The following is a 23976-nucleotide window of genomic DNA, read 5'->3' on the forward strand; positions in this document are numbered from 1 at the left end:
ATTTCCTCCAACCTGAGGTGGAACACACACTTGATCTGTTTAAAAACATAATGGAAGCTCACCTGAGACTGAAAGTAAGTCTCCTGTGGGGTAGATAATATATCTGCAGAGGCAATGTCCAAATGCAGAAGGATCTGTCGAAATGAAGGTCTGTTTCTGGGCTTGCAGTTCCTGTAAAGAGTTTAAATAAACGTTATCATTAACTCCCATTTGTTTCTGATCTCTCTTCCCTCCCCTGGATAACTTTTACTTTCTCCCCATTCTTAAAGCATCTAACTTGACCATATTCTTTAACAGATTCATGTTATTTTCTTCTCTCCATCTTCCTCCGCCTCCTTTCCTCCACCCTCCCCTCCCGCCCGCTCACCAGCATAGCCTCAGGAGCAGTTTGAAGCTGTCTGGACAGCTATCAGGTACAGGCAGCTGCAGACTGTTGTTGCCGACTCCCCAGATTATAGCGGAGGAGTCCACATCCTTATAGGGCACCTCTCCTGTCAACATCTCCCACAGCACAACACCGAAGGACCTGCGGAGAGATGTGGCGCATTTTCTTTCAGACACATTGACAAAGATGTGAGGTGGCCATGTGAAAGGCAGCATGTGTGAAATGCCATGCTTTTAACTTTCTACAAAGAAATCTGGCTTTTTGAAATTTGAAATTGCTGCAGCTGTTACATCTGATGGGAATTTAAAAAAAAAAAAAAAAGATCATTAATGCAAAATGTTATGATGTTAATGCCATACGGGGAGTCTTTGGTAGCTTAAAGTTAGTTCTAACAAGTTTTGAAAATCTGTTGTATATGAAAAGTTTGTTCACTACCAATAATTGTCTGGTAAAAGGAAGAAAAACATAAACTTGTAGGTACATTTGCTTTTACTAATATTACTGACATTTGGTCACTTTATTTGCCACATGATCAATAAATCACAGCTCTAGAAAAGACAATAGGTTGTGAAAAGGTATTCTGATTTTATTCCACCACAGGCTAGTGTTTCATTAAGGGTCTGTACATGTTCTCTGTATAATAGCAAGACACCAGGCTCCTGGGGAAGGTAACTAAGAAAAGCCTGTTGCCGTTGGCTCCTTGTGTTGCCATGGTGAACATGTACAGTATCCAAGGTGCCAATAGCATCCTATGTAACATTGAAGGCATGTGTCACATTGTGTTTACATGTGTATTTATAGAGTGCCTCTGTCCTTATGATTCGTGGTGTTCACACACAAGAAAAAAATGCTACGGTTTGGCTTAGAGTTTACTTCTGAGGACAAGCCAATTTATAGCTAATGTGGTCTTTCTATACAGTATATCATTTAGTAACACAATTAGGGATTTGAACACCAAATTTAAATCCACTAAAATTACAAACTGTCCAAATTGTCCTCATGCTATAGAAACCTGTGTATTTTAGGTTTAGGGTTACTACAAAAGAAACCAACAGGAGCTGCGCCAGCTGTTACCATATGTCAGTAAGAAACAAAACTGAATGTATACAAAACAACAACATTCAACCACAGTGTTTCCTTCTCTGATGTTCATTTTTGTGGTATGGACTTCTCTCAAGTGATTTACATAAATTTAAACAAAGCAGTATAGTACACACCCATGCTTTGCTTTCTTTCTGCATCAAAAGCTTTTTAATCCTATTTTCGCTTCTCTGCTAATGCACCACTGGCTCTGGGCCAAAGCGTCCGTAGGCTTGGAAGGTTACTCCAGCCTCTCCAGAGCACTGCAGCATCTGGCAAATCAATTATTAAATTAGCCAGTGTTCCTTTCAGGACGGAGAGGAAGACTGATGGAGGGATGTAGCATAGGAGAGAGGCACAGAATGTAGTAGGGGTGATCAGGGCTTAACATAGGGCAACCCATCAGATATGGCAGAGACCCTATAGAATTTCATGTAATGAGATATTGTACATAATACTGAATAGATTTTCTGGGAACACGATCCTTTGCTTTGTACTGTAGTAGACTGCGACTAATGAGATTCTATGTTGATTCAGTGACAGATAAAACAGATTATAAGGGAAAAAATCCAAAAGTTCACAACTGCAAGAGGACAGTATAAATAAAAGGTTACGACACCTACCAAATATCCACCTTCTCTGAGACGGGTTCATTGCGTATGACCTCGGGAGCCATCCAGGCTACAGTCCCAGCGAAGGACATCTTAGTGCTCTTGTCACTGAGCTCCTTGGATGTGCCGAAGTCAGAGATCTTAACTGCGTCATCGTAGGTGATCAGCATGCTGGAATGAAATGTTAGATTTGTCAAGTTTGTATTTATCTGCTGTGAATTCAAAAGTCTAAAGCTACTGCATTAAAGACACATTCTGTGATTCTGGAGAGAGACAGTTAGTATATTTAAATAGTGAGAATGTGCCAGATTCTCGCTCCCACTGCACCCTTCCCTCCTCCCCCCTTGTTTTCTCATGTTCTGTGAACAATGTGTACGATCTTGAATGTGCACAGGTAACGTTGTGCAGAATCAGTCCCAGACACTTTGCTTGTTTCCCATTCTCAACTGCCGACAAAAGTGTTTCTCCTGGCTCCGAACCACCTATGTTAAATCTATATACTGTACCTCAGTACTGACCTTTCTGCTCTGACATTTACATTTGAATCACAGAGCTGTAATCAAGCAGTGAATCTTAACCAATTCTGCAAAACTCACTTGGGTGACTTGAGGTCTCTGTGGATGATCTTGTGGAGGTGAAGATAGTTCATGCCTCCAGCGATACCCATGGCCCAGTCCATGAGGAGGGATGGAGAGATCTTCCGTCCTGCTCTCAGCACTTCGTACAGCTGTCCCTGTGCGCAGTACTCCATGATGATGCAGTAACATGGAGCCTGGGTACAGATCCCTCTGAGAGAGGAAGAAAGTATGAAGAATATGTTAAGTGTTGTTACAATGGCTTTTTGCAGTTTTACTTTGGTAATAATATCATTTGAAGGTCGTACATGAGTTTGAAAAAGGTTACAACCATCTAGGTTTGCTTCAGAGAACATATGAGGCTTTCAATCATTGGCTAAGATTCACATAACTTTCAAATACACACACTCCTGTTGGGAATTATTCACACCCTGCATTCAATATCAGAAACACCTTCAGCATTCTCATGATCCAACAAGCAAAGTCATCATTTCTGCTTACTTGAAGGTGATGATGTTGGGATGTTGGAGCTTCCGCAGGTGCTTGATATCCGTCTCTTTGATGTTCCGCACTTTCTTCACAGCCACCTCCTGTCCGTGCAGTTTTCCGAGGAAGACGGCACCCTGAGCTCCGCTGCCCACCCACTGCAGGTCCGATATCTCCTCGAATGGGACCTCCCACGCCTCTGTAGGGAGAAAAGGATGGAGGCAAATCGCTTGGTGAGTTTATCCGTGTAGTAACATCTTAATTGTGGATCCAAAACAGAGGAATAATTGCACTAAAATTTACTGACTACTGATCAGTTTCATCAACTTGAAGGATGAAATTATGCTGCTAAATTATGTTTAAAAGTACAGCTGATGAAACAAAGCACCAACTGCTGGCTACTAGACCTTCTATGTGCAACAGAATAGGCCCCTTATGCTCATTTTATAACAAGTCTATTTTATTTTGCCGCTTGTCTTAACTAGCAGGGTGGCTCTATGGACAGCAAATCAGTCAATTTGGCAATTTGGTTGAGACTTAAATATCTCAACAACTACTCAATGAGTTGTTATTAGATTTGGACAGACATTAATGGTCCCTACGAGATGAATACGAATGACTTAGTTGATCTCCTGATGTTTTTTTATGACCACAAACCAGTAAAACAAATTACATTTCCATCAGCCTGAGCATCTTTTTGGGTAGCACCATTGTTAGAATGCTTACTAGGATGATAAACACAGTGACTGTGATATCTGGTAAACAGCAGCATGTCGATTTTGCTCAAAGCACAGCTATACCAGAATCTCATACAGCCTTGTGTGACTAAAGACTATATTAAAAGCTAAAAATAAAAATAAAAAACAACAAAATACCAACACGCCCATATGTAAAACTAAAGCTAATTGCTGGGAAAGATCCAGCATCTCCCCTGGCAGTATCGCACTGCAACTGAAGGCTAAATCTGTGGCCGTCAAATCTTCTGAAAGCCTCAACATGGAACCCTTGTTGATATCTTGTTTTGCAGTTGAACCTCACCTTAACCTAAGACTGGGGTGTGCAGGCAGACAGACAGGGAGCTCTAATCTCCTGTGGGTAATTCTCCCTCAGCCTCCTAAATCCTGCTTAGTGCCATTGTGGGGCTGACGCAAAACAGGGGTCCGACGCTCAGGAAGGGGGTTGGAAGGGAGGGGATTTGAGAGCCTAATGTGGATGTGGTAGAGGCGGTTTTACTGTGTGCGTGTAACGAGAAGAGATGGGAGGGGGATTCCCCACGGGTCAGCAGGGGTCCATGTGGCTGAAGACAGACTGTTAATACAGAGAGAATATACAGCCTACACTGCTGCTGTTCCTAACCCGAGCAGAGAGGATTCAGACACATTTGTCACATTAATAAGGATGATATGAATGATTAATGCTCTCTAGTGATTGATTGAGGGCTCTGTCTCTAATGAGGCCCTCAAATTTTCCACAATAAAGACATATACAGGCCGTATCTGATACATCGCGCCTGCTTTGTTTGATGTGGAAAAAAAAACTGAGGAAATTTAGCACATCACCACACATCCCACAGTCCTTCAGAATCAATGAAGGACCAGCAATTTTTTTCTTTCTTTCTATTGAGGTACATTGTTCCTTCCAGTCAAAGCTTAAGAATAGGGCATTGTTGAATGGGAGGCAGGCGCTCTTTTGCAAAAGCCCTATTTATTTCACTTTTTATAATATCCGTTTTGCTCTCATCAGTGTGTGTGACTCCCTGTGACGGCGCACAGAGGAGGGGAGCAGCGAGGTGCAGATGGGCTGGGAGTGATAACAGCACAGGATGAAAAGGAGAGGAAGGGAGACAATGAGAGATGGGAGGAGGAGGGGAGTAGAGGGGAGACGTGGAAGTCAAACGGGTGATAAAATATCAGAAGGCAGTAAAGACAAGGAGAGGTATAAAACTGCCACCTTCAAGCCTGATGTGTGATGCTGTATTTATTTTATCAAGTTTTCATTTGGCATCTATCTGACTTTATGTGTTTTTGTCAGTGCAGGATATTAAGTGCTTCTATATGCGGATGTGTGTATTCATCCTTCGGGTGCACGCTCACATTTGTGTGCGTGTGTGTCAGGTTTTGCGTTAATAGAGATGAGAGGCGCAGGGTCAGAGCGTGGCCATGCATAATTCATGAAGCAGATTTGGCAGAGGGGTCTCAGGGGAGCCCTGTGCTTTTGTAGTGGCTGCAGACATAAACAACACAGCGTCACAGGGAGCTAGTTTCACTGGGGGGGTGGTAGTGGGAAGCGGGCACAAGCAGGCGCATGCATGTAGGGGGAGAATATCAGGGGAACATAAGCCCTCTGTAGCTTTGATAGAGTCTCCTTTTCTGGCTGCAGCTCGTTCATGTCAAGGAAAGTGTTTGTTTACAACGTGGCCTTTGTAAGAGTCATTTTTCTCCCGAATGTTTAATGTAATTAAACTGGGGGATAAGATCATTTCGTTAGCATATCAAAGCTTCACGCTGGAATTAAAAGGCAGCCAGTGGTTGCTTTTATTGGAAAAATAAAAGCAACCATTGATTGCAGTGTCTATATAGATACGTTTGTGTGTGCACTTGATACAGAAATGAATCTGGCTGATGGACTTACCGTCCAGGTCGTGCTTGTGCTCTGTGGAATAAGCCTTGCCAATCATAGTCCACACAGGCCGCAGACACCCAAACAACCCCTCGAGAAAACCTCCTCCCCCTCCTGTGGACTGGCACTGTAACCTGGCGTTGTCCGCCTGGCTCCTGACCACGCTGCCGTCCGCCTCCTGTCCCTCTCCTTCCGTCCGTCCTGGATTCCCATCATGCTCGTGGAGCTTCAGGACGCTGTTGGCAAAGTGCTCTTGTTGTTCCTCGCCGGGCGTCTGGTTGTGTCCGGCAGTCTGTCCTTCTCCTCCTCCACCCCCGGGCTCCACAGCACCTCCAGTGTCTATGGAGAGGACGTTGCGAAGGACGCACTGGGTTGGGGTCAGGTCCATTTCTGGGGTGCAGGGCGTTTCGGCATCGAGACGGCGAAAGGATGGGGGGTCGGAGAGGGGAGTGTTGAAGCCGGAGAGAGAGGGTGAAGGGGCACGAGGTTCATGGATGAGCGCCATGAGGGCCTGTGGTCATCAGAAAGAATGGAGAACTGGGAGCCTGGATGAGACCAAAGAGATGGAAATAAAGTTACTAATAAAAGTTAAATAGCCTAATAATGCACTTCTAAGTATGTGTTATCAATATTTAGGCCCATTACCAATAAAACCTATATGTAGTTATCATAAGTGGCTGACCCAAGCAGCTCTAAATGCAGGCAGACAAGGCATATCCCCCTTCAACTGTGATCAACATCACAGAAGTGCACATTTTCTACCTATTTTGGATATAGTTTCAATGCTTGCTGGATTCAAATCACACTGATTCCTGCCCTAAATGTAATTCCTCATCAACCTTCGAGATAATCATCACTGCACAAGATTTCACACAATCAAGAACACGAGTCATTTTTCACAACACATAAGTAATCTATTTTTTATCCGACAGATACGGGTCAAGGTTAGAGTTATCATTCTTCTTGTACCAGGTGGTTAGCACGCTGACAGTACCTGATGATGTATGTGTCAAGATATCAAATATAAGAATGTGAAACATGAGTCAGGATGAGCGGAAAAGGGACAAAAGACTATAAATCTGAGAAAGCCTCACGTCAGCACTGGCTTCAATTAAGTGCAGCAAATAAAATGAGACTCCCTCTCTTAGGCTAAATTTACAACCTGAGGTGCCACAACATCAGCGTACCTAAATTAAGTCATTTCTTTACATGTTTCAGAATTTACCATATGTGGTTTTGCCTTGCTTTTGGTTGAGCACGTTCATGATGAACTGAACTAGGCCGAATGGTGCCACAGCTGGTTTTTTACATCCTACTCGAGACGTTTCACTGGTATATTAAAATGAATGAGATTACACGACGGCTGCAGAATAACGAGAGAATTCTGCAGGCGTCTTCAAAGCTTTACATTTCTCCAAGGACAGCAGCGTGTGCACGCTCAGCGGAGAATGAAAATGCATTATTTCTTGTCAGAGCCTTTTGAAGTGATCCATTCTTTCTCCTCCATCTCTGACAAGAAAGAGGTGACAGGTTTTTATCTGCTCAGTAAACCGATACAAATCAAACTCCTTTGCAATACAAGCATCATCATATTGAGACAAAACATACTTGTGTTCTGTTGGAGGAAATGCCAAAGTTGGTATTTCAAAATCATTTAGTCGCAGTGAGGTGCACATATCTGTCAGTTTGAAGGTCAGTTTGAGTGAAATGACTCTAATTGCATCTACATTTATCAACCATCCTCATGTGACTGCCACTTTAAGTAATGTACCTGGCATCTGATGTATGTATGAGCCATCAGCCTACTATTGCATATATACTCTAGCTGCATAAAACCATCTATAGATTAACCATACAGATGGGCCTGAACAAGACCCTGAAGATTTCATTAACCGAGATACAACCATGAAGTCTGAAAAAGATCCTCCTCATTATAATTTTCTGCAGAGAGAAACCCAACCACTGAGACACAGCTGGTGTACACATCATTCACATCCGACTGATCCCGTCTCCTAATAGTCCTGCTCGCCTTCCCACTTTATTTATTTGGAGGTATCAGCTGCGGGAGCTGCAGGAGCAGGCTATGCTCGGTTACAGGCCAGTGCGTCGTGGATATATCGGAGGCGCATCGCCGCTTCTCCCTGCACCTCCTGCAGTTTAGAGGATCCGGTGCATCAGTGGAGCATCACTGACAACACTCGAGTTACAATCAAACACAACGCTGGCAGTTTACATTAGATCAAATAAAAGACAGGCTGCGTAATTCTGTGCCAAAACCAGTTCCTCCAGTCTGTTTTTCACCACAGCTGTCAATCTAACCGTTCCTACCTCAGTGCCGACAGCGGGAGTCCATCGCTGTTAATTGCATACGTGTATTCCACTTTGGTTTAAGGTGTATTCTAACAGCAAGCGGCTAATAATTCTTCCTCTCCAGCATCCACAATCTCCCTCCTCCTTTTCCTCCTCCTTCTTCTTCTCTGCATCCAGTGATCGGTGGCTCTGAGGAAGTGCGCGTCTCCCCTGCGTTAATTCCACTCAACAGTAAACACATCTACCGCTGCGCTCCCTCGATTCGCTTGTTTTCCTGCTCCTCCTTTTCCATTCCCCCTCTGAGGACGCGATCTGCGCACACTCAGGAATTTATACGACCATCTCTCACCTATAGTAAACACGAGCGATGAGGAGAGGCGAGAGAGGCGGGCGGGAGGGAGAGGCGCTGTGGATGTCCTCCTATCAGGCGAGATATGCGCCGTGACGCGTGGAGACCGGTGAGACACGGGACAACCGCAGGTACACGGGGCTTCTGAGTGAGTTAGGACCGGGAGGAGGAGGAGGTTCAGCCGGTATGTGAGGTGATCAAAATGATGTCATTCCCAAAGCATGCAGCATTTGAGTGGACAGCACCGTGTAAATCCCTTCAAACCCTATTAACGCCCTCTGTACTGCGGTAATTGGTGCATAATCTGCGAGCTCCGTCTGCCACCGAGGGGACATGAAGGAAGGACGGCGGGATTTTTTATCATCATCATCATCTCCAATCTCAACTGACCCATTTCTCTGAGACACGGAGAGTGGGACAGCACATCTAGGACCGAAATGGGACTTTCCCCAGGCGTGATTTGTTTCCCTCAGCGACTTTAATTAACCTGAATGAAATAAAATATCGCGCTAATTTAAACAACTGTCATTTCATAACACAAATCTCGCTTTAAATTTGAGGATCCTGGTACATGCAAAACCTCATCCTCTAAGCCTTCTGTTTAAATAAAGTTATTCTTCAAGGTCTTTCCAAGGCCTGGCATCCCACAGTGAATTCATTCATGATGTTTTTAATTATTGTTTTTGCATAAAACTTGTAAAATGAGTCAAATAACACAGATCCAGAGTGCAGTGCATAAATATTAAGTAAAACTAGCCTATAAAATGTCCAAAAATATATATTTTCAGTAAAACTGACTAAAACTGGAGCAATCCGATTAGATATCGTATATATAACATATGCCACTTTTTCAACTTTAAATACATTTTAATATTCAACACAGTTTTGAATAATTCAGGGGTTTGTCAAGCCATTTCACAAGAACATGCCATTAAATAACCACAGAAAGTCTGCGTACAATACAAAATAAAATGGGATTACTCTCAGTTCACATTTTTCACACATTCAAGTCAAGAAAATCCTGCAAAATGAGAATATGAACTCGGCAGGGCAAAAGGGAGTTCATGAAATCAGCGTAAACAGTGGAGAATCTTCAACTAGAGTCAAACCATTTGGCTTGGCACAGAGTAACACAACTTTGTGAAACAGCTGTGGGATCCGATGTCTGAGCTTTGTATTTACTAAGTGGTTGTAGCTACATGACCCTTTTTGAGTGCTAAATCCAAGGCCTTATCTCCCAGATTAAACCCGTGTTGGGCTTAAACCCATAACGATGACCTCATCGTGCTGCTTGTAGACAGCGGGGGGAAACCCTACCTACTGTACAGACAAACTGACAGACTGAGACACACACACACACACACACACACACACACACACACACACACACACACACACACACACACACACACACACACACACACACACACACACACACACACACACACACACACACACACACACACACACACACACACACACACACACACACACACACACACACACACACACACACACACACACACACACACACACAGAGGAAACCAAACCCCCCGGTCCAACACTTCCTCCTGTTTACTGTGCTTCGTGAAATCACGATGAAATAAGATTGCAGCATTTGGCTGAGACGGATACCTCCAGTGAAGTTAGAGTTGGGAAAAACTGGATGTTTCTGCTTTCATTTATTCATCTTTTGAGTCACTCCGCCTTCTGCGTCTACATAACAAGTACCCAAAGAAAAATGTGAAATCTTTCTTTTCCCCAAGTGCAGCTCATAGTGAGGTTTGTAATAAAAATGCAGACTGAAACCAAGTATGTTCTCTATCTCGTTTCATAAATAATTCTGCTTTTTAACCAACAAACAGACCTGCGAGCGACAGCAAAATATACTGGACCTATTTTTGTGTAAATAATCTATTATATTTAAAAAAAAATAACAGCAGGACATTGTCAGGCTGAGGTATAATTGACTTCTAAATATTTAATTGCCATATTTGACAGTGGCTTAGATGCTTATATTTTAATTTCCCTATTTAATGGAATATTAACATCTTAAGATCCTAAATGAATATTCCAAAAGCCAAACCTAAGAAATGTGGGTTATGAATGTTTCATGTAAGTTTTTAAAATCACATGAAAAAGAAATAGTGAGATTTAAAAAAAAAAAAAAAATCTGTTTCTTTAATCATTCTTGCTATTTTATGTGGTCCCCATCTAAAATTCTTCCCTTTCTCTGTCTTAAGGCAGTCTGAATGGAGAAGCCCATGTTCTTTTCTATTTCTATCTTCTTCTTAAAACTTTCCTCATGATTTATTTATTGTAGCTTGTAGTAGCAGGACGGCTCCTCTTCGGGGATGTTCAGGCCTCTAAGGATGGGTACAGCTGCCTGTGATGTCCACCAACACAGATTCTGCCTCTGTTGTGGTTACTCCATCAGAAATAAGCACAGAATGAGCGCTGCAGGGCATCCTTCCTTATCAGACAAAAAACCTCCAATCTACAAGGTGGCAGCTCCTCAGAAATATATTCAGTGGGATTCCCATTTACTTTTAAAATACTGCACCGTAGATTTTGCATCAGCTATTTGCCTTTTCTCGTGACACATTACATATCCAGTTAGGATTCTTTTACTTTCAGAGATAATTAATGAAAATCAGGCTACTAAACTGAGTGACTGTTCAACAAACACACTGTGGTATCCACCCAAAGAGCTGATGTAAAACGCTGCATTGTTTGGCAATATGCATCAAGATCCGTAGGAGGGAATTAACAGAAGCCTGCAGTGGAGAATGTCGAGAGGAATGTCATGCGTGTGCGTGTGCGTACACATGCCTCTGACTCTAAGTGTACAGTATGTTGCATGGGACCCGGTGCCAAGTGGACACAGATTGTCCCAGTCCGCTCAGGGGGAAGGTGGTAGAGTAGAGGTGTGTTAGTGTGTGTGTGGTTGGATGTAGACTAGAGAATGAGGGGGAGGGCAGCTTCTGGCTCTATGGAGAGCCTATTTATGGATCCTCATCGAGAGCCCCTCATGTTACTCATTGTCACTTTCACTCACACATCGCTGAATAGGTGGCCAATCATCCAATCCACTCAACTCTATTCCTAAAGGGAACGTGAACAAAAAAAAGCAAAGATAATTGTCACTCTGCTTCATCGTAATATTGACTGGAAACCAACCACAGAATAGCAGATATTCTTTGAGACGTCTGATGAAGGAGGGAGGTAAGTGTGTGTCTGCGTTTGTGTGAATACGTGTCAATACGCACTATGGAGCCATCTCTTTCCGTCTGTCGGGGGAAGCTGATATTGGCCAGTGCTGTCATCAATCAGGTTGCCACTGCTGTGTGTTTCATCCATATCGTCCACTGATGGGATTCATTAAATTGGCGCCAACCCGTATCGGAGGGTGGGTGAGGGAGGGTGTTGCGGGTGGGGGATTCTCCATTTCAACAAGATGATCTCACCTCCTGTCTGCAGCTCAGGAAGAGGACTTTTCATTCATAAAGTTCATCCATTCACCCGTGCGTGTGCTCAGACGCGTGCACGCAAACACACATATACACGACCAACATGTCTCCCAGCGGGATGATGAGGAGACAGTTGTGCCAATGAGGCAATATTCAGGTGAGATCACTGCCGGATGCCAAGGCTACTCTCTACACTTCAAAACTCTATCAAGGATGAGTGTTGGATTTCTGCTCTCATTTGACCTTGCCTGCATTATAGTACCACATGCTCACAAGAAAAACAAAACAAATCATAAAAACCTGATTAATGATACAGTTACACATCCGGTAGACATGAAACAACACTATTTTAGCCAAATGATTAACCTTTATACTCAAATACTCTACTTTTGGCTTTGTTTTTGGTCTCTATCAATTCATGAGGGAAAATCTAGCTCTTCAAATGCTCCACTATGTTTACTAGCTGGTCACTCACTATGTTTGTCTGCTCTTTGGCTCCATGCATATAGTGTAGAGCGAGGTTTGGAGCTTTTTCCCCCAAAACAGCCATCTGGTAAATGATATTGAGAGAGTAACAGAACTTTTAACATGCAGCCATAAAACCAAAACAATGACCTGAAACTCACTAAAAAGCTGTTTAGAATTGAGCGGAGCTGAAAATTTAGATGGCAATTTCCTGTAGGTTCATTACTCTGAGTGATGCCTTTCACATTGTTATTATCGTAGCTGCTTTAAGTTTATATGTTAAAAAGGAAAAACTCGTCCCGGTGGCTCAACTTGAATCCAGCCCATGGCCCTTTGCTGCAGGTCCTCCCCCAATTTTCTCCCCACTTCCCCGTGTCTCTCCACTGTCCTATATAATAAAGCCTAAAAGGCGAAAAAAATCCCCCAAAATACTTAGAATACCTTCAGAGTCATGTATCTGGTTAACTGATTAATTACAGTCTTTTGGTTCTGTTCTTAATCTCCTGTGTGAAATATCTGACTTTAGTAGGTAAATCCTCTTTGTCTGTCTGCTGTTTGATACTGGTCACGTAGCGCACAGAGTAGAGTTGCACAATTTATTGTTTCAGCATTGACATCGCAGCACGCGCAACACTCAAATGAACTGAAACCTATCTTGTTACAACTGTTTTTGCTCACACAGTTCTCATTTTTCATGACTAATCTACAAGAGAAGTCTTCCTGATAGAACTAAATTTTCTCAGATTTCAGGGTTCTTGGACACACTGTGTTGCGAAAGAGAAGATTTGGTTGCAAAGAAAAATACAGCATCAGTTGTATGGAAATATTTTGGCTACAGAAAGGATGACGCGGACCAAAAACGGGTACTCAGTCAGCAGTGTCTTGCAAATTGTTGCCGCTATACAAGACAACACAACTCATTTGTTGGACCGTTTGAATCAGCACCACAAAACTCTCTATCTCTATGTCATGTCAAGTAAAATGAATTATTTTGGATGCCTTTGCTTTTTAAAGAAAAATCCCTCCAATCATTGTAGAATGTTTAATTCTTTCAAAAGGGTTCCTGTTTTTTGCTTTGTTTTGTAGTTTTTACAGAAAAACAAGCATCCCAAAGTTCTTTTACATATTGGTATCTTAATAATATAACAATAACCTGAAGGAATAATATAGTTTTTATAAACTCCATGGGCCAGTCGCTTGTCCATAGTTACAATAAGTGTCCCAGACAACCGAGGAAACATATTGACTCATTCTGTCATGTTCTTAAATATGGTAATCCAGCATTTAGATCAAGCATCGCTTTGATCTTTGAGGGAGATTACGGTTGCGTCTGATTTTCCTTTGAAACCTCCGAGAAGCGAGGAGGCAGCCAGGCAGCCTGCTGCTGAGAGCCTCTGGCAGCGACCCAGTCACGAGAGGGTTAATAACAATAAAGGGGAGGTTGGAGAAGCCTTCCTGAAAGTCACATGGTCTGTGTCGGGAAGAGGAGGGGGGCAGAAGATTGGAGGGAGGGTGCTGGAGACGAAAGGGGGGAGGAGACTGGAGCGTGTTGCCGTAGAAACAGAATCCTCAGTTGGCCGGTGTGAAGTCAGAGGCACAATATTAGGCAGTGACTGCAGTTAGATGCTGCTGGTGGTGCGAGGTGGGTGGATGAGGAGGGGAGGGGGAGTGGGGGGTGACTCACACTGGTGGAGGACACACTCTGCATTCTAATGGATCGACACACGCGTGGACGCACTCACACACACACACACACACACACACACACACACACACACACACACACACTGTACTCACACATACACACCTTCATTGGTTTCACCGCGCTCCATCCTGAGTCTCTTCTCATCTTAGAATCTCCCACTTCTCTCCGCTAACTCTGTATAGCACGGACCAGCACTATCCCGCACCACTCTACTTCGGAGCATATAATTAATTCATTATGTCAATGGAACATCCATTAGCCTACGTTTTGGTGGCTTCACTCGCGCGCGTTGATAAAGGGCCTCTATTAGAGGGAACCAACTGCTTAGACAGGCTAGTAAACTATAGCCATGTAATTGGTGACGGTATAATTGCATAGCACACGTAGCAATTAAAGCGATAATATGTGTAAACCATGCTCAAGATTATCATTGGATTAACTACACTTCCCAAATACCCCTGAGTGTAGCTGCTCACCAGCTGTTACAGGGGAAGTGTTCGTAATTATGTTGATGATTTTTAATGCTGCTTTTTTTGGATGCCTTCTCTTTTTGGCTGCAGGGGAATCAGTTTGTATCTCATTACATGTATTGTGAGGAAGTAGTTCATGATAATGAACCTTTTCTTTCAGGGTGCAGGACAATAAGCAGGAATATTAAGCAGATATTTTCTGAAATGTACAATTCTGAATCCTGACAAGTGAAGATGTTTGGATTGACAAGATGTGAGACGTGCTATCGCAAAAACAAGTCATTTACACAGCCAACATAACTGGGGTGGCCAAAATGTATAACTGTAATTATGTTTATGGGTTCACCTATTCAAGCAATTAATCTAATATTAGTATTTTATTCATAGTCTCTTACTAAATGGTGAAGGGAAAGAGATTGGAATAATGTGGCTTCAATAGAGAGACAATTTTATCCTCATGAACTATTAATATTTTAAAGGTTATTAAGATGCAAAGTTTTTCGTGTCTGTCATTTATTTCTACTTTAAGGGAAATAATATGGAAAAAAAATCTAATTTCTCTTCAATTAATATCTGGCTGTGACAAATTAATCTACTGCTTAAGCTCAAGTAATGTTTTAAATATAATTCTAAAACATGATTAACTACAAGTACAGTATAAATGCTTTCTACCAAAACAACAACACCCCGCTTCTGTTTTTCTGTTCAGTAACTGACGACCGCAGCCAGGACAACATATTTTCTGCCGCTCACATCAGCCACTGCAGTGTTGTAGCTCATGGGGACGTGACGTACACTTGCCCCATAGCAAGTAATTGACTTTTGATTGAACGGTGCTTTGCTCTTCCTTTTAAGGAAAGCCAGGGCAGATTCATTTCCCATCATTGCTGCGTGTAAAGCTGGAAGCAGCAGGGAAAATCACAGGCACTGTGACGTTTTCTCGGTCACCACCCACAGCTGTATCTCCTGGTCTGGGGTGAGCCAATGGGGAACAGGCTGGTGGTCTACTACAGTCCTGGATGGTCAGCAGTGTAGGGGGCTGGCTGATGAACACTACCTTTAGGCCTGTTTATTTCAGCCTACTTGTGACCATGACTCATTTAATTTTTGGGAAGACGTAATGCTGCACCCCCTTCAGCAAAAAAACAAAAACTGGATATCCCCTGCCTCTTTTTGTTTGAGCTTTTCTCTTGCATTTTCAGTCAGTTTAGGCCCGTGGTTCCTTGGTGGTTTATGTTTGTGACTCTCCTAAAAATGAAAAGAAACCTATCTTTAAATACCGAATTGTGACTCCTCATTTGAGTTTATGGCCTAAGTAATGAGTAGTTCAACTAGTAACAGATTTTTACCTTCTCAGAAGAGGCAATAAAGATTAATTTCATGAGGGAATAAGCAAACAACAACTCTCTACATTTTGTGTGACATAACAGTGAACTACTTGCCAATTAAACATTTAAATGGATCTATTAACAGTCAGATAAGCCACATATTGCATTAGTGACCTTCTTGATGATTATTCTGCTTTTCCTAAAGTAGCTTATGGTTACTTTATTTCAACTGATGCATAATTTAGCTTGAAAGGCATTGCACTTTTTTCTTTTTTACTCCGTATTATACAATCATCGCTATGAGTCAAAAGTCTGCATTTCAAACATTTTGTTTCGCTTTTTAATCAATGTAACAATTTTGTGACCCCTCACATTTATCTGTGACTTTTCTTTTCAAGTGTCTGCGATATTATGCAGCTACTTGTCCAGAAACGTCCTGTCCAAGTGGATGACCCTACATTTGCATAATATATCCAGTGTAATAAGAGGTAATGTAGATGTATCATTTTCCAAATTTGTATTCTGGAGGAACAGCACCAATTATACAGAGTTATGCTAATTACCTACTTGACCGGATCACATATTAGTTGTATGAAGAGTCATTATTTCAGCAGAAGAGGCCAATTATATTCTGCTACAAAACTATGATGGAGGTAATCTCACACTGAGATGTGAGGATGTAAATGAAAGGATGAAAAAGGCTGTTGTTGCCTCTCAAACAAGTAACCAACATGCATCAAGCATTCATTGTTCAGAAGCCACTTTAACCGGTTAGTTTTAGTGCATTGCGCTGTCCATGGTGCTGATCAGTGGACAGTTCAAAATGCATCAAATGTATTTATTCATTTAACCCTCCTGTTGTCTTCGTTTATGGGCACCAAAAATATTGTTTCCTTGTCTAAAAAAATACAAAAATTCTGCAAAAAATTCCCCAAATTTCTGAAAATTTGCAAAACCTTCAGGAAGAAAATTCCAATAATTCCTTAAAAGTTTCCCTTAAAAGTTTTATTTTAAAAATATTCCCCAAATTTGGCAAGAAAATTCTTGTAAATATTTTCAAAAAATGAGTAAAAATCTTCCAAAAAATCCTAAAAATATCTAAATTGATTACATATATAACAGTAAAACTTCTAATATTTTCTTTAAGAACATTCACAAAAAAATCTACCAAAATCCAGCGACATTCGCTCCCTTACTGGGAGAAGAAGCCCCTGGGGGTAACCTTACCTTGTAAATCAGTTTACACAATACAAACATGTTGCTTCTGCATAAACTAACCATATTCTCAAATATTGATGTTGCTCCAACTTTAAATGCAACATTAAATACTAGATAAAATACACAGAACTTATTTTATATTTTTATTGGTAAACAGTTTAAATATTGCCAATTAATTTCCAATTGAGAGGAGACAAGTTATAAATTAACTGTGAAAAAGGGATGTTTAGCAATGATTAAAGCTAGCTTGCTAATGCTACAGTAAGCCAATGTAGCATAGCTTAACATAAACTTAGCTAATTAGCATTTTAGATTGATAATATCACATTTTTACTGCTGCTTAGCTATTATACTGCTTTATTATAGAATAAGTGTACATAATTTATCAGACATCTAACACTAGCAAAAAAAAACACCAAAGAGACCAGTAAAATGATTACATATTACTATTTAAAGATTAGTAAGGTCACTATCATCCAAGAAAAGTATTTAATGATCAGGGGGAGATATATGATACCCAAATTTACTCTAGAATGCGAAAATCGTGGGAATTGAGAAAAGCAGTTCAAATTATTAAAATTTTCAAAACTACTGCCTCACTTTCTTCACCTAAATGAGCCATTTATAACAACATTTGTAACAATTTTATCTTGACGTGTTCTTTCATGATTTGAACAGTGATTCTGTAACGGTTTCATTTTTCAGCAGGTTTCCTTGGAAATGTGTAGCTTTTAAAACTCAATACAGACCTAAGAAACTATTAAAGGTTCTTTCAACAGAGCAATGAGGCCCCAAGACACTTAGAAATCCATTTTTTAAAAACAAACAAAAAAAGAAACTGCATATAAATGAGTGTTTGGAGCTTATCAAATGTGATATTTTTTTATTTGGTTAAAATAAGAAGTGGATGGACCGTAGGCGTCGTCTTCTGAAGGTCTTTTGCAAACCCTACACCCTGTCCTCTCTGGAAAATGGACTCCCCCCACTAAAAATCAATGCTTATCGATTTCATTAGGCTAAAATAAAGACTTGTCAATGTGCCTGCTGAACTGGTGACAAGCAGCTGGGTTGAATGTCTGACACGCAGCGCCACCTGGTGGTCAAAAACTAAAACCTACATCCCAGCAAATAGCATCCGACTAGATGACATGGTAAAATGCTGAATGATTCAATGACCCGCCATTGTCACGAAATAAAGACAGAAATTACATCTCCACAACAAAACACAGCCCCGACCCGTTCTAGTGTTACATGTGCACAGACAGCAGTCAGTGGACGTGATATTACAGCATCCGAGGATGAATCAGGCGCTGCAGGAATTCAGACCATAATTCATATAGAAATCCTACCTTTCACAGGCTCGTTGTTGTCAAATAACTGGACGTTTCGCGTCCACCCAGTGGTGTCGGTTTGAAAATAAAGAAGAGAGCGGTTGTTTTATCCACACAGGAAAGCCCTGACACCGTGTTACCTCTGTTCAGCTGGCCACTACAGGGGTCCCATCTGGCTAATTAGCTTGTCAATAAACCTTGAAGGTAATACCGCGAGAACGAGAGTTGGGAGTGAGAGCTCATCCCACCCCAAGTCCAGCGCTGCACCTCACGTCTGCCTTGTTATTGCATTAATTCACAAAAAGTAAAAACAGGAGATTAGCTGAACACAGATATCCAAAGTAACCCGAACCATTTCTAAACTAAATCCATCTAGAGCAATAACGTAACCGTTGTCTATTATTTATATGCTCATTGTGAGTATTTATGATTATTATTGGGACAAAAACTAATGAGTATCAGACAATATCAGGCCCAATATACCAATTCAGCTTCTGTCAGTCGATATGTCCTGCTGTAATTAGCCTGAGGAATAGTAATAAGTGTGTTTCAGTACTTACACACAGGCCCATTTAACTACAACATTTATGAAGACCACTGTTACCTGGGAGGTTATCTTATTTAGAACTTTAACCTAACAGAGAAGGAGGGTCACTGAACAGGATATGGATCATAGATATTGGTCTAGAAAATGTATTGATGCTTTGTTAATGTCATTAGTAAAACTGTAAGGGAAACAGAATCTTTCTGACGAGCATCCACGGTGGAGTCAGGGAGATTCTTCACAGATTTGCTCTAAGAAATAAGCCAAGTTCCATTAACTACTGGTAAGTGTGTAGATAATGTAAAATATTATTAAGATCATTCCATCCGAAATTATCAAATTTGTTGAACACTTTCTGCTGGACTAACACTAATTTGCCTCAGATTTTAATGGCATAAAATATGGATAATAAATCTATGAATAAATACATTTTGTCTTATGTAAAAGTTGAAACATGGATATTAAAAAATCCACCCATTCTTATACTTGATAATCTGTAGGACTGTGTGACTGGTAAAAAACCCACACAGGCACAGATTCCACCCAGAAAGACCTTGGGCTGAGATTTGAACCCAGGAACTTTGAGGTGACAGTGCTGGCCACTACCCCACTGTGTCACTCATATTAATAAAATGCTATAATTATACAAACAAATAAATGTACTTATTTCTTTATATAGAGACATACTGTATAGATATTATATATCAATAAATTCAAATACACTGAAAAATACATTCCAAACATATGTATAATATCAAGTTTTTTGTCAATAGCATCCTCTTTTGTGGCATCAAATACCCTGATATCTTGAGGAATTTCAGAGGAATATTAATAACTGTTATTCAGTGTTGTTGCATTGGCACACTTAATTATGGTAAACCTCAGTAATTTATTCTAGGTTTGATTTTTAAAGGATGGAATTAAAGTTTTGCTCATACATCTACTCCCAATAACTTATAATGACAAAGTGAATGTGTGCTTTTAGAATGTTTTGCTTTTTTTTTTTTAGAAAACTGAAAAATTCTGTCTTTCATTTATTAGAATATTTAGGCTACTGTATTCAGACGTGATCAGGTGCATTATATTTGTTTTTGTTATCCTGAGGATGTATAAAAGTCTACTCCTGGTGAATTGAAAAGATTGGCTATAGTTCAGAAACACACATCTGTATAAAGTTCCAAAATTCACACTGCACATTAAGACAAACAACCAAGCAACTATGCTGTGGTGGGATTTCCTCAGTGGCATGGAGATGGAGACTTGTTATAACTGAAGGAAAGGATGAATACAATCAAATCCCTGAGTGGGCCAGCTAAAGCCTAGATTTGTACACTTTGAGAGGATGTAGTAAGAAGAAACTTCCCAAATTCAGGCATGTAAAGCTTTCTGCAAATTGCCAGAGAAGATGCACAGCGTCTACCGAGTGAATAAAGGGTCTGAATCCTTTTGCAAATGAGGGATTTCAGATTTGGAGTTTTAATAAAATTGCACAAAGGTTTAAAAACATGTTTTCAGAATGGATTTCAGAGTGTAAATTGATGGTTAAAATGCCAATTTTATTAATTTAGGCATAAGAAAATGAGGGAACACAATGGATGCTTCAAGAATATCTACTGAAAAAGCAGAATAAAGGTTTTGAAACTAGACATTGACACATGACATGACCTTTTGCTTTATTTTCAAACACACTTCCAGTTAAACACACAGTAAACAGTGAAAAAAAAAGTGTTGTAGGGTAAGAAATTATTCCAATAATAACATAATTTGTATAATAATAATAATAATAATAATAATAATAATAATAATAATAATAATAATAATAATAATAATAATAATAATAATAATAATAATAATAATTATTATTATTATTATTATTATTATTATTAAGTTTATATAGTAATATAGAAGTTTCTCCCTGCCTTGTAAATGGAGAAAATTTAGAAACATGTAATTTTTTATTTTTAAAAAATGCATAAAAGTTTTCTTGGTGCATGAACTGAGGCTGCTGACTGACCTTATATTGCACAATGTTCAATGTCTTTAAATATTTTCACAGTAAGGATTCATCTGTCGATCTATCTATACCTGAAACCTGATCCTCTGTATATAGTCTTCTACATGTTTGTTGTTTTTTTTTTTAAGAATAAAGTCATCTGTATATAATGCTATGGGCAATTTTTGCACCATTTTTTTCTTATTTATTCTTGCACTGCCTTTATACTCTTATACTTTCTCCTTTCCTAAGGAAGAAGTTTCGGTTATTTCCCCAGTTATGTTTGAAATGTAACATTACTTCTTCAGCTCAGTGCATCAGTGATCATATTGGTTTAGTGGTTGGAAGTCAATAAAACATTAGCGTCAGTCAAATTGAATGCGTCAGTGGATGGAAGTGGTGGTTGCCTTGTGCTGCTCTTCACTTCACTGCAGCTCCATGGCTCCATCTGCTGGACGGACAGAAGGGCAGCAGCTGATGGCAGCTTCTTTGACCTCACGCTGCTGTCAGACCCACAGATTAGGGTTTATTTCAGATATATATAATAGAAAATAGTAATTAAAAAATAAGCTGATGTTGTATTTTTGCAGCAGTGAGTTTTACAGGGTTAAGAGCAACCAGTCAAAGGTTATTACTGAGGATTTTAAACAAAAACATTCAGGCAAACAGTTAACATCATAGGGTGCCTGACATGTTTGTTTTTTTTCCGGGTCGATACAGATTTTTTTTGTAATCAAGGAGATCAATAACCAAGATTTGGAATCACTACACATTTGCAGGAAAAATAAAGTTTTTGAACAGCACATAAAGTTAAGTTAAAATTAAAATAATCACGAGTTGCAGCCTTTGCTTATTTATGTTTTACATGCTGAAGTTGTCCTTCAGTGTTTCACTGATCAGATTGTGCTGTGGGCAGGAACAAGATCAGAGGGAGGCAGCTGCAGCAGACCCAAAGTAGTTTCACATTCATTTATCTGATCAGATTTCAGGGGGCTTTTTTTTTTTTTTTTTTTTTTTTTTTTTAAGAAATGGGACCAATAATTGAAAACATGCTAAATATCAGATGGGATCATTGGTGTCACAAGACATCTGCAGACACAGGTCAAAGATTACTAGGAGTTTATTTAACAAATGAAACTAAAACCAACACAGAAAGGATAACTAAACCAAGGTGAAAACAAAAAGGGGAAACCAGACTAATTGTAGGAGAAAGGTTCTGGTTTCAAAGTCTGTGGTCTGGCAGAGAGCGGAAGAATGAAGAACCGGGCCTTCGTGGATTAAGGTGATTGAGAACAGGTGAATCAACCCCCACACCTGTGAGAGAGATGGATGGATGGATGGATGGATGGATAGATGGATGGATGGATGGATGGATGGATGGATGGATGGATGGATGGATGGATGGATGGATGGATAGATAGGTAGGGAGGTAGATGGACCATAGATAGATGGATGGATAGGTAGATCCTGCAGTGGGGATATTTTCAGTGTGGCAGTAGCAGATAGGAAAAAAAGTTAAAAAAAAAAAAAAGCAGCACTCAGTGCACAGATATAAATAGATGCTTTCTCCTTAGAGAAGAAATAGAAATGCTTGTAAAAAAAAACCCTGTGAAATTGCACATATTGACTTATTTACATTTTATTGCAGTTACTTCATGGGTGATCTGAACTACTGGGAGCAGGCTTGATTGAACACAGTCTGACTGCTGCAGGAAGGAAGGACCTCCTTCAAACATCGTGGGTGAAGCAGTCTGTCCCTGAAGGAGCTGCCGGTGATGGTCCTGTTTCCTGCAGGGGGTGGGAGATGTCCTCCATGATAGACAACAGCTTTGTCATCATCCTCCTGTCTACCACCAGCCCAGGACAGAGCTTGCTTTCTTAACCAGTTTCTTTAGTCTCTTCCTGTCTGCAGCCGTGATGCTGCTGCTCCACCAGACCAGTCCATACAGGATGGCTGATACCACCACACAACCATAAAAGGTCCTCAGAATTGCTCCCTGCACCCCGAAGGACCTCAGTTTCCTGAGCAGGTGAAGTCTGTTCTGACCTTTCTTACACCGTGCGTTGGTGTTCTATCTCTAGACATGTTTGAATATCTTTATCAATAAATGCTCAAACATATGTTGAGTGTCAGCTCAGCTCTTTGTTCCATACATGTAAATGTTCCTATGTGATTGGTGTCTTGCAGTCAGAGTGTAAAGAATTGAAGCTGTCAGAGGCTTTCTGTGGTGAAGAGGCTGCAGGACATCAGCTGCTCCAACAGGTGAAGCCTTTGTTCTTTGGCTCCAACCAGAAGCAGCAATAAATCAGCATGAGCTGCAGCTTATCCACCTCATAGAGTGTATAATAAAGAAACCAAGAGGTTTTAGTTGATAGCTGTCGCTAGCAGTGTGTTGTTCAGGTTGTGAGGAGAAGTAAAAAGCTTACAGCACCTGGTATTCCCAGGTAGTCTCCCATCCAAATACTAACCAGGCCCCAACCCTGCTTAGCTTTGCAGATCAGATGAGATCAGGTGTATTCAGTCTCAGAAACAAACCTCACATGATTCAGATCTCCACTCACACCTTTTATTTGTCGTTTGGTTGCACCAGTACTAATTGATAGCATCATTTAAGCAAAGTTAGAGCAACATCTTGTAGGACAGGTGGTGTAGAGGTAAGTTTTTTGCCTCCCCGGTACCTTAGTACCTTTATTATCTTCACTTCCTTAATACTTTTGTGTACCATCATTTACGAAAACTAACAGCTACACCCAGTAGGAAGGATAGCACAGTGGTAAGTTATCTGCCTCTCATCCAGGAGGTCCTTGGTTTGAATTCAGCTCAAGGCTCTTTTTACACTTTGGCTGCATGACAACCTCTTGCAACCATCATTACAACAAACTCCACCAGGGACCTTGTGTGACAGATAGCTCACACAGATGGTGTGTGTCTGTCATGTGGACGGTCATGGTTCGAATCCCCGCTGTGGTGTGGAGTGTCACTGGAGTGGAGTGGACTGGAGTTCAAGGATGGATCCTGGAAAAAAGGAAAACCAGG

At 40.8% G+C, this 23976-nt stretch overlaps 1 protein-coding gene across 2 annotated transcripts in view; it reads right to left on the bottom strand.

The window, feature by feature from the left end:
* The window catches only part of LOC111583777 (mitogen-activated protein kinase kinase kinase 12-like), a 30102-nt gene extending 11609 nt beyond the window's left edge, over positions 1 to 18493 (bottom strand). Inside the window, exons 1-7 of one of the 2 annotated variants that reach the window (XM_023293011.3) lie at positions 18421 to 18493; positions 5769 to 6301; positions 3153 to 3336; positions 2673 to 2864; positions 2089 to 2247; positions 368 to 526; positions 63 to 171 (exon numbers count right to left, since the gene is read on the bottom strand). In XM_023293011.3, coding sequence (XP_023148779.1) covers positions 63 to 171; positions 368 to 526; positions 2089 to 2247; positions 2673 to 2864; positions 3153 to 3336; positions 5769 to 6261 — 1296 coding nt within the window. In that variant the 5' untranslated portion in view covers positions 6262 to 6301; positions 18421 to 18493. Of the gene's footprint in view, positions 1 to 62; positions 172 to 367; positions 527 to 2088; positions 2248 to 2672; positions 2865 to 3152; positions 3337 to 5768; positions 6302 to 8084; positions 8601 to 18420 lie in introns of those variants that run through there. The other variant, XM_023293010.3, reaches the window with a different exon arrangement.
* Between the last annotated feature and the right edge of the window lie 5483 nt (positions 18494 to 23976).

Source organism: Amphiprion ocellaris, chromosome 5 (assembly GCF_022539595.1).
Source record: "Amphiprion ocellaris isolate individual 3 ecotype Okinawa chromosome 5, ASM2253959v1, whole genome shotgun sequence".
NCBI lineage: Eukaryota > Metazoa > Chordata > Actinopteri > Pomacentridae > Amphiprion > Amphiprion ocellaris.